At 32.2% G+C, this 16,103-nt stretch overlaps 1 protein-coding gene across 3 annotated transcripts in view; it reads right to left on the minus strand.

Moving 5' to 3' along the window:
• Window positions 1-16,103, minus strand: part of LOC118202079 (C-Maf-inducing protein-like) — a 171,977-nt gene that overhangs the window by 86,058 nt on the left and 69,816 nt on the right. For all 3 annotated transcript variants that reach the window (XM_085813289.1, XM_085813288.1, XM_085813287.1), the window contains exons 8-9: window positions 4,292-4,395; window positions 537-638 (exon numbers count right to left, since the gene is read on the minus strand). In XM_085813289.1, coding sequence (XP_085669415.1) covers window positions 537-638; window positions 4,292-4,395 — 206 coding nt within the window. The remainder of the gene's footprint in view (window positions 1-536; window positions 639-4,291; window positions 4,396-16,103) is intronic.

Raw genomic sequence — 16,103 nt, forward strand, 5'->3', positions numbered from 1 at the left:
CGATAAAAGTCCTTGGCGACCTCTTGTATATCTGAAGAACAAGTTGAATATATTCTGGTGTCTTGCAACAAAATCCGAGACAAGCAACAAGTAGAATTAGTCTTGAGCTTCAGATTTCACTGTCTACAGCTTTCAAAATTTTCCGAAAGGGCCAAAATTCATTTTATGTAAATTGCAATTGTTGCAGTTCCTAACTACTCGTATAAGGCTAGCATTCTTCACTGCAAATGGGGAAATTTCGTAATTCAAATCATGTGACAGACGGTGACCGTCTACATTGCTGAATAGAATGCGGGGGGGGGGGGAACTATATATCTTCAAGCACATACCTTTTCAAATTTCCTTAGGATGTTTTCATTAGGATAATCCTTTGGTTTACATTTCTATTTTATCATTACTATTTCGTACTGGGAAGACGGTTTTTAGGGATTTTATACTCGTCCATCTCTGACAATTTGTTTAATGCGCCAATACCGAATAAACATAAAGATATGTATTTATGTATAAAGACAATGCTATGCTAAAATTGAACTTACGATCGTCTGCTTTCGAAAATGGTATAAATGGCTGCGACACAGATGGCAACTAAATTGTGTATAACTCTAGGATGGGGACACGTGCTTCCTAGACCGTGCATGCTAAAGAGAAAGAATATTTGTGACTAGGCAAACAGAAAGAGAATAATCACATGAAATATGAACGATACATATGTTTCAGAAACAAAATGTTACATGCTTTATTTTTAATCATACTGATACTAAATATTATGAAAACATCTTAAAATAAGTTAAAGAATTTTATAAAGGAAAGTAGTTCAGAGCTTTGTAAATTAGTATATAATTTTTTATACGGTTCCTGTGGAATAAATATTCTAGAACATAAAATATTCATAAATACAAATAATATATATAGTAAAATTTTCACCAAGCTATAATTAGTTAAAAATAAAAGATTCTCTAACTTAACGCTTGGAGATATTCATGAACGAATTTACTGGCTTGGATCATTTATATGTGACTATTAATAATTTGAATTCAAGGGTTTTAAATAAAATTTAATTACTTCTACAAAATCAAAATTACTCGATTCAATGATTAATAGTTTCGTCTTGGGTGAAAATATCTCACTGAATTTAGTACGTAAAGTAATGAAACATTTTTCTCATAACTAAAAAAAACAAAAATGAAAATTTAATTATTCAGAATTTTTACTTTTCAAGGACTTTTTCGCGCTGTATTTAAATAATATTAAATCTTTCATGATCTGAAATAACATCTCCAATTGTTTCCATAAAGTACAAATCAAAGCTGAATTTTTTTAATTTCAGCCAATATCAATTTTCCAAAGAGTTTTATTTAAACTTTAAAAAAGATGTTTTCTTGAAGTAAGTAAAAAAACGAATTTAAATAAAATATTATGCCATAATTATTATTATCATCTAATTACGAAACAATTAACACAAATTTTCAATTTATTTCCGTTGAACTGATAAAATTTCTGATCTTTCTTTAAATGTAACACAGCATTTTTCATAGTTGGATAAAACCTTGATGATTCTCATTTGTCCCTACTATAGTCTCAACTATTTATTACCAGAGCAATGGGTATGTATCTCTCCCAATGGTATAAAATTCAGATGATTTACTTTTGAGCGTGATAAAATTCCAAATATGTACTATTGAAACAAGATGTGTGATAATACTGATGAACAAGGAGATAATACCAAAATTCTGTGCATATCTTAGAAGATAATAACGATGTGTCCCAAAATCATTGAGCTTTTATTCCTTAAATATGATCCTAAACATATAATGCAAATTACAAAGTTACGTAAAAAAAGGTACAGAATTTTATGAAATCGATTAAAATTTTCAGGGAATTAAATTTAAAACATATAAAATTTACATTTTTATACGGCCCCCGTACAAAAGATTTCTCAGCTAGCAAAATGTATCTCATACACCCATAAGTTTATATATAAAATTTCAGTATTTTATCATAAAAATTCGCAGAGATATGTTGAAACAAAGTTGGTGAGAGTGGATCATAAATTAAAATGTAAATGCTTACAGTTAGATTGCAGATGACGGTATTCAAAAATGCCTCATAAGCATATAAAATATAGCGCTTATTTTTTATTTTATATTTACAAATTTACAAAACCATGCTTCCTGAAATCATATACAGACGTAGAAAAATGGTTTAAGTCAGCATTTAGATAATTTCACATTTTTGCGACTTTTGTGATAAAATATTGAAATTTTGTACATGACCTTGTTAGTGTATGGGACACATTTTGCAAACTGAGAATTTTTCTGTACAGGGGCCGCATAAAAATGTAAATTTTGTATTTCTTTAAATTTAATTCTTTGAAAATTTTAATTCCTTTCATAAAAATCTGTACCTTTTTTACGTAACTTTGTCATTTACATTATATGTCTACGATCATGTTTAAAGAATAAAAGTCGAGGTTTTGGGGACACCCTGTATACCGTGTTCATAAAAGTCATTACGTAGCTTTTAGTTTCGCTACAGTTGGTCAAAGACATATGCTTCAAATTACAAAATGCTTGACATAAAATGTTCCTTTTGTGACATTTTTAAAGTTAAAGAATTAGTTTCGTAAAATTAAGAAATCCAAAACTCAAAAGCATTTTATACTATTCCCAGGTTCCTATAATTATACACAGTGGAAGTTTATGTTCTTTCTAAAAAAATAAAACACAGTAAGTTTGATTTCCTTACGGAAAAAAAAACGGCTGAAATATTTAATTTTAAAATTTAAGATCAAATTCAGGGGTCGAACACAAAATGAAGAGCAGAATATTTCAGTTTATATGTAACTAAAAATAAAAATACAACTGAGAAGACTTCTCAAGTTGTAGAGTTATTAGGTTATATCGATGCAGGAGCGTGAAAAATGTGCCGTGCCCTCGACGGGATTCGAACTTCGGAATACGCGTACTCAGTTCCAGGTACGCCACGAAGGCATGCGAAAAGGATGGAGACCTTATAAAGTTAATAAACTAAATGAGAGTATTTCTGTGCAAAGTGTTATGAAAAGTATTGATCAATATAATTTTTACCGAAAAAGAAATCTTATTCTCAAAATCATACAGAATTCCTTTTCTTGAAAATAGGGGCAGATTTTAGTATTGTGATATAGTCAATTTGTAATATTATGCGCATAAATTAAAAATAGGTTTAATTTAATGAATTTTTATATTATTTTAGGTTATGATTCCTAAACAATAAATTGCATGAGAAAATTTTAAAAAATATTTCCGAGCAATGGAAGATTTTAAAATTGCTTGTGTGAAAATTACTTGTTTCTCATATCATATGTAAATAAAATTACCGTAATTTAGTTTTAGCCGATCCCTAAAGCAACTGAAAATGATGATAAAAGTTGTAGGGATTTTGCTTTTTGACTAAATGTAACTTGGAGCAAATCCTCTAATAGACGTCTAAGCGACTGATCGCTGTGTTTAGATAAGCAAACAGAGCCGTACTAAGGGTCTAAAAGACTTCTTAAGAATTCAGATTAGTTGAACGGAATGCATTCTCGGTGCTTACAAATCAGCCAGCATTTATGGCTTAAAGCAAAAGTAGAATTTTAAATTAAACTAAATCTAAGTCTTAATTAGCCAAAAGCTACGCAAAGATATTTAAACGCGCAAGTTAGTTCTAACCTACACGGGCGTGACAGCATAATTTGCAAGAATAAAACAACACAGTAGACAAAAAATGATCATCATATAATATCTACTAGTAATGTGGCCTTAAGCAGACAGAACATACCTTCATTTAGACAATCTGAAACCCTCACTATACACGCAAGCTAAAATTTGCATTCCGAAGAGGAAAAAGGGCAGGCAGAAGTGACAGTAAAGAATCGTAATATAAAATAACTGATTAATTAACAGAAATATCCATTTTTCAATCTCTCTTGCTTTAAAAAAATCCTAATGTCTCTGCAAAATATCTTAGTCAATTTCTCATGGAAGATGTGTTAAAATTTTGTGTTTTTACTCTTTAGAACAACCATAAATTTTACTAAATATAATTATAGACTTCATGAACTTGATATCATGCTTCGTTTTTTACTTTGAATTATACACATATATCTCTGCAGATAAAATTCACACACAAAAAAGTTAAACAAACATAGGCTAGGTATTATATGTAAAATCTACAGAATAAAACGAATTCTAACAAAATAAACAAATATTACAAAATGAAACTTAAAGGCACATCATTGGAAGGAGAAAAAAATATACTTCAAACTTACCATTCAACAAAACTTCTAATGATACTCTCTCCTTTATTTTGACAATTAACCGCTAGCATGTATTCTTGAACAAAAACTCGTGTTTGCGGGTGTTTTCCAAAGTCCTGGAGAAAGAAAAGCATGAAATGTCAACTAAGTAAATCGTGATACATACTCTTGAAAAAAATTATCAAAATATATGTAATAAAATAAATAAATCATGATGCATATTGCTGAAAATAATTATGAAAATATCTCCAATAAAATAAAGTACCAGGAATGAATCCATAACACATGTGATTTCAAACTGATAGTTCATAACAGCTGGTTCAAAGTAATTCACTTCGGTGGCATTGCATTTATGCTAACGTTTTTTGCAACCCTCAAAACTTTTGTAATCATTTTTGTGAAATCCATTCATCACTTGACGAGAAAATTTTATAACATCAACTTATTGAAAATGATAAACACGAAACAACAGTTTTAACCATGGAAATAAGAAAAAGTCACACGCTGCCTTATGATTGAATGCGAAGGATTATGTTTTTGAATTTTTGATCAAACAGCTCAGAAACAACAAGACCACTGCGAATAGGTTCATTATCGTGGTAAAGAATCCATGTTTATTTCGATACAGATCCAAATTGTCTACTACGAAGTTTCATGTAAACCCCGCAACACATTCATATCTTTGTTGGCAATTTGATCAGTTGGTAGATGGTTTGGTTTATTTAATTAGGGCAAAGTACTTGAGGGCTCTCTGCCTAGAAATTTATGATACAGAACACCACGACAATCGAAGAAAACGATAAATATTGTCTTGTTTTTGACGAAATTTGATCCAGGGTTTTAAATCATGCTACACATTCGAGAGAAATTGTCACAGTTGTTGAGCTATTTCTGTTTCAAAGAATAACTATGTGCTTGCAATAATGCACTGAAAGAAGGAAGAAGTGGATCATCATGCACCTGATAATTAGATAAAAAACATTTTACTTGGGATGCTAAATAAATACAAGCCACTCGAAATTTATAATACACACAAAACTGAAATGCGTTAGAGAACATATTCAGAACAAACATTACTTAATGCAAAAGCAATTGGTTTAAGAAACTGAAGGAATAAGTTACTGTTTTATTAACTTGTAAAATGGCCCCTATTAAGAAGACAGTGTTGATTATTGGCAAAAGCAAAAAAAAATGATGTTTAAAAGAAGATTTTACTTCTAATTTCCCATAACATCAAGAATTCACGGATGACAAATAGGATTTTTACCGATTTTCTTCAGAGTTGGGACACTGAACTGAAAAATGAAAAAATAGCTTTACTCGTTAGATAACTGTAGCAGCACACACTTCACTTTCTCAAAAACATTAATGTCTCTTCCTGCAAATACAACTTCTGACTTTCAACCATTAATTTTAGTGTATTATAAAAGTTTTCAAATGTCATTTCAGAAAAGATGTTCGATAAATAATTAAAAGAACTAAATTTTGTGAAAATATAAGAACTTCGAAAAAGATAAGTAAGTCAACATCTCTGCCAGAGGCTATGTACATTATGCATATAATACCTTTTAAAGTCAATGTAGGAAGTGAATCTTTTAAAATTATTTTAATCTTATTTCGAAAATCTGACTTATACACAGAACAAGCCTCAGAGGAATAGCAAACTATATCTAATGTTTCAGGCATCATTGAGGGAAGTTATGAGGATTCATTTTTGGAATATTTCTCAATTCACAAAAATAGTGAGACAAGGTGCATAGAAACTGTTTATGAAAGCGGTGAAAGAGCTACAGAAACTTTCATCGAAAGTGATAATACGTCATCAACAATCAAATCTAAAAAGGAATTGCAAATTCTGAAAAAAAATTCTTGAAGGTGCTAATCAAAAAAGCTATCAGCAGTTTAACGAAATTGAGAATGCAGTTGAAATACTGCTGTAGGACAATATGAAACAAACACAGATAGAACAGTTTCTTTAAGAGACAAAATTTCATCAAGAAAGTAATTATAAAAAATATTTTAGAAAAAAATTTAAATGAATTTCAAAATTACGTAAATAGTTAATTTTGGTATAAATTTTTAATTACTATTTTAGGATTAATTAATGAATTAATTGTTAGTTATCTTTTTACTAGTAAAGTTTAAAAACTGATATCACAATTTGCAATATCCAAAATTCCTATAAACTCAGCTGGTTAGTAAACTCAAACATGTTTGGAACCAAAGGGATTTGAATAAGCCGAGAACGGCTCCTGTATCTATTGCTGGGAGACTAGAAAAGTCTCATACAACCAATTCATTTAACGTCAGGTTTAAATTTGCTGAAAACAATTAATGCTCAGGGGCTTTGTATATGAGCAGAGGAAGAAAATGGCTTGAATTAAATTTAATAGCTATGTTTTCCCTCTGCATGATGGCATTAAAGCAGGAATTCAAATGTCATAAAAACAGTAGTTCAAAAAAGCAAAGAAAAATAAGCGTAGTTTATGTTCATGGAAAAATTAAGAATAAATGCTGAAACTAAACATTACTAGCAGGAAATTACTGTACGAAAATAAACATGGACTGCTACGGTTTTGAAAATCAAACAGGAATCTTCTTCATCAGCTGCGAATGTGAAATTTTTTCACACTCGTAGTTAAAGAAGAAAATTCTGCTTTATCATCAGAACCGTAGCATTGCATATTTACTTACATTACATCAAATCTTGTTAGTTTTAAGTTTCTTTAACATTTGATTTGCTTAGTGCGTTTTTTTTTTCCTTCAGCGTTTTAATCTGAAATTACAGGGCAAGCTAGATCGTTCTATTTCTTTGCGCTTATTATTATTTCAGAATTCGACATACTAAATTTGTGTATTTATTACTTCTTTATCAATATTAGGTTTAAAATTCTACACGACGAGAATTGCCAGCTTTATATTTACGTCTATCTCTTTTTTTTATTAGCATTAGTGCGCTTCTTTACGTTTTACGAAAACATTCAAACTAATCATTTTAAATGAACTGTGAAAAGCTTGTTTGGACCGATGTGGCCATAAAACAAACCCGCGTATTTAACATGCCGTTCTAAATCATAGTTTTCTGCTTTAGTTTCAGAAGTTATTAAAAGAATATAAATCACATTGTTAATAATAAAGCATAAACTATTTCTATGTTAAAAATGTTGTTATATAAAACATTTTCAGAGTAATGGTTTTCATGTGCATACAGCTCTTAAAAATCTGAATTATGAATGCATCTATTACGAAAACAAGGAATAAAATTTTCAAGATTGTGTTTCGAATTCAAACTTAAAAATAAACAACAGTCTTTTTGTATGGCTATGTACCAGATTACTAATCCCAGTACTAAAATAATCAAAATTTAGGCAACAAATCGAAAATTCAGCATATAGGGTTAAAAAAAATAGTATATAACCACGAAATCCGCTTTCCTAATAGATGAACGCATAAAGAAAACTAGCCCACAGAAAACATTTCGCATACTAAGGGTCTTGACAAGTAAGATATGTTAAATGTAAAGAAACAGATATGTTGTTTACTGCGGAGCGAGGATTTATACGTTATGCACCTCATAAAGAAAACTAAGTAGCAATATTTATTGATCATTTTCCTAGCATTTCCCCACGTGGGTATCTGCATAATGACCTGTGAATGTCTTAATAAATCCGAATAAATACTCTTTCTTTACGCTTTTTCGGTTCTTGCTAAAACCTTGAACCATGAATTTACTATCAGTTCTTTAAATGATTCTAGTAATTGAAGTTTTCTGCTGTAAATATTGCAGTTTTAAATCAGAGTTTTTTTCTTTTTAGGAGAGAGAGAGCGACACTAAACTCTGTCCTAGAAAGAGGCAGTTTAGTGACTATAATGGTATACCCCAAAGGTGCGTATATTATAGTCACACAGTGTTTTACATTTAGTTACCAGATAATATATGTTTAGCTGCCAAAAGTCATACATTTATTTAAATGACAGTGGTTTAATTAAAGCAATACTGACTTTTATTTAATTTATTCATAATAGCATTTCCTACCATAATGGACAAGTCAGAGAGATGAAAAGTACATGTTCGAAAACGCAAGGCGAAGTAGGAAAGAAAGGGTAAGATCAGGTAAGTGTGAGATATGTGACCACACGTCCCGATTTTGGCGGGACAGTCCCACATTTTCGAGGACTGTCCCGCGTCCGCCGATTTTTAAAAATGTCCCCCTTTTTAGAAAACATCTGCATTTCTTATTTTAAATGTGCTGTAAAAATATATTACCTATTATTTAATAATAAAAACACATAAAATTCATGGAAAGTAAACTAAATTAGGCGATGTAACAAATTAGATTTACTCGGTGGTGTTCGATCATTATCGTTACGTCCCGTCAAGGAATATGTATTGTTAACGGAGGAACAGCTAGCATTAGCTGAAGGGCTATTTGCTTTCCACATCATAAACCACAATCAAAGTTTCAAATCAATTGATTGTACGTCCCAAATGATAAAAACATTGTACGACAAAAAATTTGCACGTGCAAGGACAAAAACCGAAACAATTATTTGTAATGTTTTTTCACTAAGATTTAAAATTAGAATATTATATTTGTTTCATTGCCGCGTGGAACTTCATAAATAATTTTTTATTCAATAAGTACTATTTTAAAAAAGAATAATTTGAACAATAAAATTATTGCCTATTGTGAGGATAACACTAACGCAAATTTTGGTGGAAAAGCTAGAAGAAGCATCAATAACATTTTTACGAAACTTAACGAACGTTTAAACCAAAAAATTATTCGAGTAGGTTGTGCAGCGCACATTCTACACAATACTCTTCAAACAGCATCTGACTTACATCCAGTGGATGTTGAAAATATTATTTCAAAAATTTATTCGTATTTTATATATATATATATGTAGTATCCGTAAGTGCGACACAACCACCAGAGGGCCTCACCGATGCGCCAGCAGCGAGGTGAAAGATGAGTATGACATAGACAGAGAGACTCTTGTGTTATCCCACGCGAAGGTGGTGAGCTGCACGTGAAGGTGTAGAATAAGGAACTGTAGTTTTCCACGCGAAGGTGGTAAATTGAACTGTACTGTTTAATACATCAGCAAATGCGAGTAGGCACTAATCGGTTATGTGATAAGACTGGTAAAAGCTATCATAATCCTCTTTGTATCAAACGGCACTTGTATTTAATCTAATTTGTACCTTTTCTGATTATCTTTATTAAATGTTCTGTGGTGTGGAAAACAAAGTTGGAACTGTTATTTAGCATCTTCACTTCCCTACTACAGAAAATCTGGGGGCCCTGTCCGAGATATTTGGATACTTCAGAGAAGGTACTGTGAAAACTTTGCTTTATTTCTTTCTTGAAGATAGTGATACTTTTGTTTCGTTTTTAAAATGAGTTTCCTAAATAATTTAAAGAAAAGTGATTTAATAGTAATTGCGGAACAAATTGGACAGACTGTTCCAGAAAATGCTAAAAAAGCTGAAATTAGAAGAATTATCGAAAATTCTGATGTTTTCAAAACGAACGTTGAATTTGTTCGTGGCGTCGTCAAGTCGATCGCAGAGGATCGGACACCTAAAACAAGTAATGAACACTATTTGTTAGAGATCGAACGTCTTAAATTAGCTCAAATTGAGAAGCAGATTGAATTAGAAAGTTTAAAATCACAATCATTATCGAGTGATAGAAGAAACGCGCAGACTAGTGTTGAAGATATTAAAAGCGTCGAAACACTAACTATAGCTGTACCTCAGAAACCGGAAGCTATGCATTTGTTTTTTCAGTCACTTGAGAAAGCTTTTACTACTAAAAGTGTACCAGTGGAGTTAAAATCAGAAGTGTTGATTAATATATTAGGTGATAAATGTAATAATGTTCTAACGTATGTTTCTGAACAAGAAATCGCGGATTATGATAAATTAAAAACTCTAATCTTGAAAGAATTTCAGCCAACACTGCGTGAGTGTTTGAACAATTTTAAAAATGCGCAGAGACGCAGAGACGCGCAGAGACGCTTTTTAATGTTCTAACGTATGTTTCTGAACAAGAAATCGCGGATTATGATAAATTAAAAACTCTAATCTTGAAAGAATTTCAGCCAACACTGCGTGAGTGTTTGAACAATTTTAAAAATGCGCAGAGACATTCATCTGAATCACATGTTCAGTTCGCGTCTCGACTCAGTGCAACTTTCAATTATTATTGCAAGTTAAGAGAGGTAGATGACTTTAAGAAATTGTGTGATCTTATTGTATCTGATAAGTTGTATGAAACTCTTGATTCTAAAACAAAGGAACATATTAGTGTTCGGGAGGGTCAAAGTTGGTTCCCACCTAATCAATTGGGAAGAGAATGTGATTTATTTTATTCATCCAGGGGTAAATCTTTAGTTGATACCAATAACACACGAATCGAAACTCCAGAAAATAAAAAGCTTAATTTTTCCAAAAACAATCTTAGAAAAGCTCAGAGCAATTTCAAGGATTCAGGGAAGTTTGTAAATCAGGGCAGTAGTAAACCAGAACGTATTTGCTATGTTTGTGGGAGTAAAGGGGAATTATTTCATTTTGCTAGAAATTGTCCCAAACGGTTAGGAAAGGAGGAAAGTTTGTCTCCAAAAAAGGTATCTGGGTTAGAGATTGACTCGGATAATGCAGCTAGAAATAAGTTAGAATTTATTGAACTGTTGATTGATGGTAAAAAAGTAAAATGTTTAATAGATTCTGGAAGTGAATTGATAGTTGTGAAGAAATCCCTTTTTCCGAATAAATTATCAACTGGATGTATAGAACTCAAAAGTTCGTTTGGTCACGTGGTTAAAGCGGAAACGGCTAAGTTTATTTTTTCTTTATGCGAAAGCAAAAAACAAAAAGAGATTGAAGCAGCGATAGTTGATGAATTGATAACAGACTGTATTTTCCCCCCTTCCTGTCTAAAAATGATCTGTTGTGACCAGGTGATGATTACGCAATATGAAAATGATTCCGTCTCTTCGGAAGGAATTTTTTGTCTTTTATTTCTGCAGCCATTGAGGGAGACAGCGAAACAGATTTATGGCATATTAAAGATGAAGGATTACGCAATACCGTTTCCACTCTTATTAATGAGTATAAACCGTTAGAAAAGCCGCGCAGTACAGACTTAAAAATGAAAGTAATATTAAAAGATGATATTCCAGTTTCTCAGCGTTCGAGGAGAATTCCTTTTGCTGATCAAAAAATTGTTGATAATCAAATAGATGAATGGTTAAAGGATGGGATTATAAAGCCGTCGTGTTCAGAATATGCTTCGCCAATTGTTTTGTGTAGGAAAAAATCGGGCAAGACACGAATTTGTGTTGACTTTAGGCAGTTAAATAAAAAAATAGTTAAGGATTCTTTTCCTATGGCACAAGTAGAAGAAGTTTTAGATCGTTTAGGTGAAGCAAAGGTTTTTTCGACATTAGACTTAAAGAATGGTTTTTTTCATGTTCCAGTTGAGGAAAACTGCACTAAATATTTGGCATTTATTACTCATTCAGGCTTGTACGAATTTCTAAAAGCACCTTTTGGTTTGTGCACGTCCCCTAGTGTGTTTCAAAGATTTATTTATAATGTGTTTAGAGATTTAATTCGGGATGACACTGTTGTTACTTACATGGACGATTTTATTATTCCAGCACGAAATGAGAAAGAAGGCTTAGAAAAGTTGAAACACGTTTTAGAAGTAGCCAAAGAATATAGTTTGGAGATTAATTTTAAGAAATGCCAATTTTTGAAAAGAAAAATAGAATTTCTCGGGTATGTTATTGAGGATGGTACAATTCGCCCCTCTACTGAAAAAACCAGGGCTGTTCAAAATTTCCCGGAACCCAAAAACCTTAAGCAGATTCAAAGTTTCTTGGGCCTTACTGGGTATTTTAGGAAATTTATTGCCAATTATTCAAAAATAGCGAAACCATTAAGTGATCTTCTTCGTAACGGAGCAGAATTCAAATTTGGGCCTGAACAAAAAGATGCATTTAATAAATTGAAAGAACTTTTATCCACAAGTCCGGTTCTTCATATTTTTAAACAAGGAGCACCATTAGAATTGCATAGAGACGCAAGCAGTCATGGTTTCGGCGCTGTATTGCTACAAAAGTCAGATGATGGACAGTTACACCCCATTTACTTCATGAGTAAAAAAAACGAGTCTCCAACAAGAGAAGCTATCTAGTTATGAGCTTGAAGTTTTAGCTATAGTAGAAGCTCTAAAGAAATTCAGGAATTACCTTTTAGGATCTAAGGTCAGGATAGTTACGGATTGCGATGCTTTCCAGAAGACCATGTTTAAGAAAGATCTAACTCCTAAAGTGGCGAGATGGGCGTTACTTCTAGAAGAATTTGACTACGAAATTGTTCACAGATCTGGGCAACAAATGAAGCATGTGGATTCCTTAAGTAGAAACGCGGTCATGATGGTTACTTGTTCTCAGGGAGAAATTACAGCCAAAATTGCAGCTGCGCAAAGAAGTGATGAGCGTCTCCAGTTGCTAAAATCCTTAGTCGAGCAAGGACTAAAGAAAGATTTTCTAGTGAAAAATGGAATATTATACAAGTTTGACAGAGGTCATGAGTTACTTGTGGTACCCGAAGCATTAGAGCTAGAAATCATACGTAGTATCCATAACAAGGGACATTTCGCAGTGTCTAAAACAGAAGATCTGCTAAAAAACGACTTTTATATTCCTAACCTTAGAAAACGAATTGAGCAAGTTATTTCAAATTGTGTAGAATGTATTTTGTGCGACAGAAAACGAGGTAAGAGCGAAGGATTGCTCAATCCCATACCAAAAGATAGTATCCCTTTGAGCACTTTTCATATCGATTTTATAGGACCATTACCTTCGACAAATAAGAACTACAATCACATCTTAACCGTGGTTGATGCATTCACAAAGTTCGTATGGCTCTATCCAGTAAAGTCTACATCAGCTCAAGAGGCATTGCAGAAGCTGAAACTGCAACAATTAACTTTCGGTAATCCTTTGAGAATTATAAGTGACAAAGGTACGGCGTTTACCTCTAAAGACTTTGAAGATTACTGTAATCAAGAGAAGATCCAGCACATATTTACAACTACAGGCGTTCCTAGAGGAAATGGACAAGTGGAAAGAATTCATCTCACTCTGATTCCAGTCCTATCTAAATTATCCATAGATGATCCAACCAAGTGGTACAAATATGTTGGCGATGTACAAAGGATCTTAAACAGCACTAAGAGCAGAAGCACAAAGAGTTCTCCATTTGAGCTTCTCACTGGTGTTAAAATGAGAAATCGAGAGGACTTAAAGATTATGGAAATTCTTGAAGAAGAAGAAAGAAATACTATGATGAAAGATCGAGAAGATATGAGAGAAGAAGCAAGAAAAAACATTCTAAAAATTCAGGAAGAGAATAGAAAAATATACAACAAAAAGAGGAAAGAGGCACAAGTATACAATGTGAACGACTTAGTTGCCATACAAAGAACGCAATATGGAGGTGGTCTAAAGTTAAGGCCAAAGTTCTTCGGTCCATATCGTGTAACAGCGAGGAAAGGCAAAGATCGTTACCAGGTAGAAAAAGTGGGACACCATGAAGGTTCTGGATGTACCACTACAGCAGCTGATCTCATGAAGCCGTGGACTTCTACTATATAAAACCATGTGTGGTTCTTCCGCACTTTTCTTTTTGTTTTTTTTCCCTTTTCTTTTGTTTTTTTTTAAATTTATTTTCAGGTGCTGTCTTGATGTTCCAGTGTTGCTGATCCGTGTTTTCGAGGACGAAAAAGCGTCAGGAAGGCCGAACTGTAGTATCCGTAAGTGCGACACAACCACCAGAGGGCCTCACCGATGCGCCAGCAGCGAGGTGAAAGATGAGTATGACATAGACAGAGAGACTCTTGTGTTATCCCACGCGAAGGTGGTGAGCTGCACGTGAAGGTGTAGAATAAGGAACTGTAGTTTTCCACGCGAAGGTGGTAAATTGGACTGTACTGTTTAATACATCAGCAAATGCGAGTAGGCACTAATCGGTTATGTGATAAGACTGGTAAAAGCTATCATAATCCTCTTTGTATCAAACGGCACTTGTATTTAATCTAATTTGTACCTTTTCTGATTATCTTTATTAAATGTTCTGTGGTGTGGAAAACAAAGTTGGAACTGTTATTTAGCATCTTCAACTCCCCTACTACATATATATACTGTGCGTTTCGCACAGTATATATATATATATATATACTGTGCGAAAGTTTGAACGTTTTCTGTGAAAGCGCAGAAACCGAATGTAAAAGAATTATTGGTTACAGCAAAAACACGATGGCTAGCTCTTTTACCAGCTGTAGAAAATATTTTAAAAATATACGAACCATTAAAATCATACTTTTTATCACAAGATAAATGTCCAAAAATATTGCAGATGTTTTTTTTTTTAAATGGCACATCATAAATTTGTCTTCAGTTCATCCACAACCAAGCTACATTATTTCACAATGCTGTGAAAATTATTGAAGGAGACAAAATTTCAATTACGGAAGTGTCAAATGAAATCAATGATTTAAAAACAAAATTGCGAGAAAGAATTGATAACGATTACGTTCCTTTAGTTATTCGAAAGGACATCACTAGGTTGGAAGAACAAGGTGCCATATTAAAAGACCTGATTTTCTGAAAGAAGTCAGAAATTTTTATAACTGCTTGGAATATCTTGAAGAACGAACAGTTCAATTCGACTATATTAAAAACCTTCATTGGGTGACATTAAAAAAGGAGATTTTATGAGAATATCTGGAAAATCTTTTTTAATATATTAATAACAATTTTCCGAAAAATAATATTTTCGAAAATGATCTTTTTGATGAGGTATCATTGGTAAACAAATACGTTACTGATGAAAAAATTAAATGTTGGTTGTCTGCAAATGTGGAAACAGACAAAAAATGGACGGAGTTATTCCTTCATTTTAAACAGAATTTAATTGCCTTCAGAATTCCTTCATATATTGGTTTTACAAATATTATTATAGTTACCAATAGTTAATAATAAATATATTTTTGTATATTTATAGACAAGTATATAAATGTATATAATAGAATATATTTTTTTAATTATTGGTCTGCTTTCATAACTAAATTATAATTTTCATTTCATTCCATTTGTCCCGCTTTGTCTCAATGAAACTGTGGTTGGTCACTTTAGATATGTAGTCAAAAGTTTCTTTAATCTAACTGGAGGGAAAATGTCCGCATTGTTGCGCTTACATAAGATGGCATGATAAATTAAGCTCCAGATGACGGACTTTAGATTCATTAGGACAGGAAGGGGACGTAGCAAAATTAAAATGCGAAATTAAAAAGACTATTTGTCGAATAAAAGTTAGTAGTTTTTTTTTTTTTTTTTTTTTTTTTTTTTTTTTTTTTTTTTTTTTTTTTTCATGGTTTACCTCGCGCTTTGCTGATGTGCACCCCTTTTTATCCATTTCACTTGCCGTTAACAACATCGTATTGCTTTATTCATTGTTTCAAGATGTAATAATCATATAAAATTGTGGTCTGCATAGCGCACCCATAATGCGGATGTGAGAGCCTGTTTATGTTTATAAAGCCTTACTTTATTATGAAATAAAGCTATGTTGAATCAATGACCACGTCTGAAAGTTTTTCTCCTACGTTATGTCATATTATGTATCTACGCAGCTAGATTCTAATCTTCAGGTTATCTACAGAATTATTACATATATATGTAAGATATAAAATATGAAAATAAAGTACTAAATTTAATTTTTCAGTAGCCCCTTTACTCTTAATTT

This window comes from Stegodyphus dumicola, chromosome 3 (genome assembly GCF_044657685.1).
Source record: "Stegodyphus dumicola isolate Sdum_Otavi_A_Nest chromosome 3, ASM4465768v1".
Lineage (NCBI taxonomy): Eukaryota > Metazoa > Arthropoda > Arachnida > Araneae > Eresidae > Stegodyphus > Stegodyphus dumicola.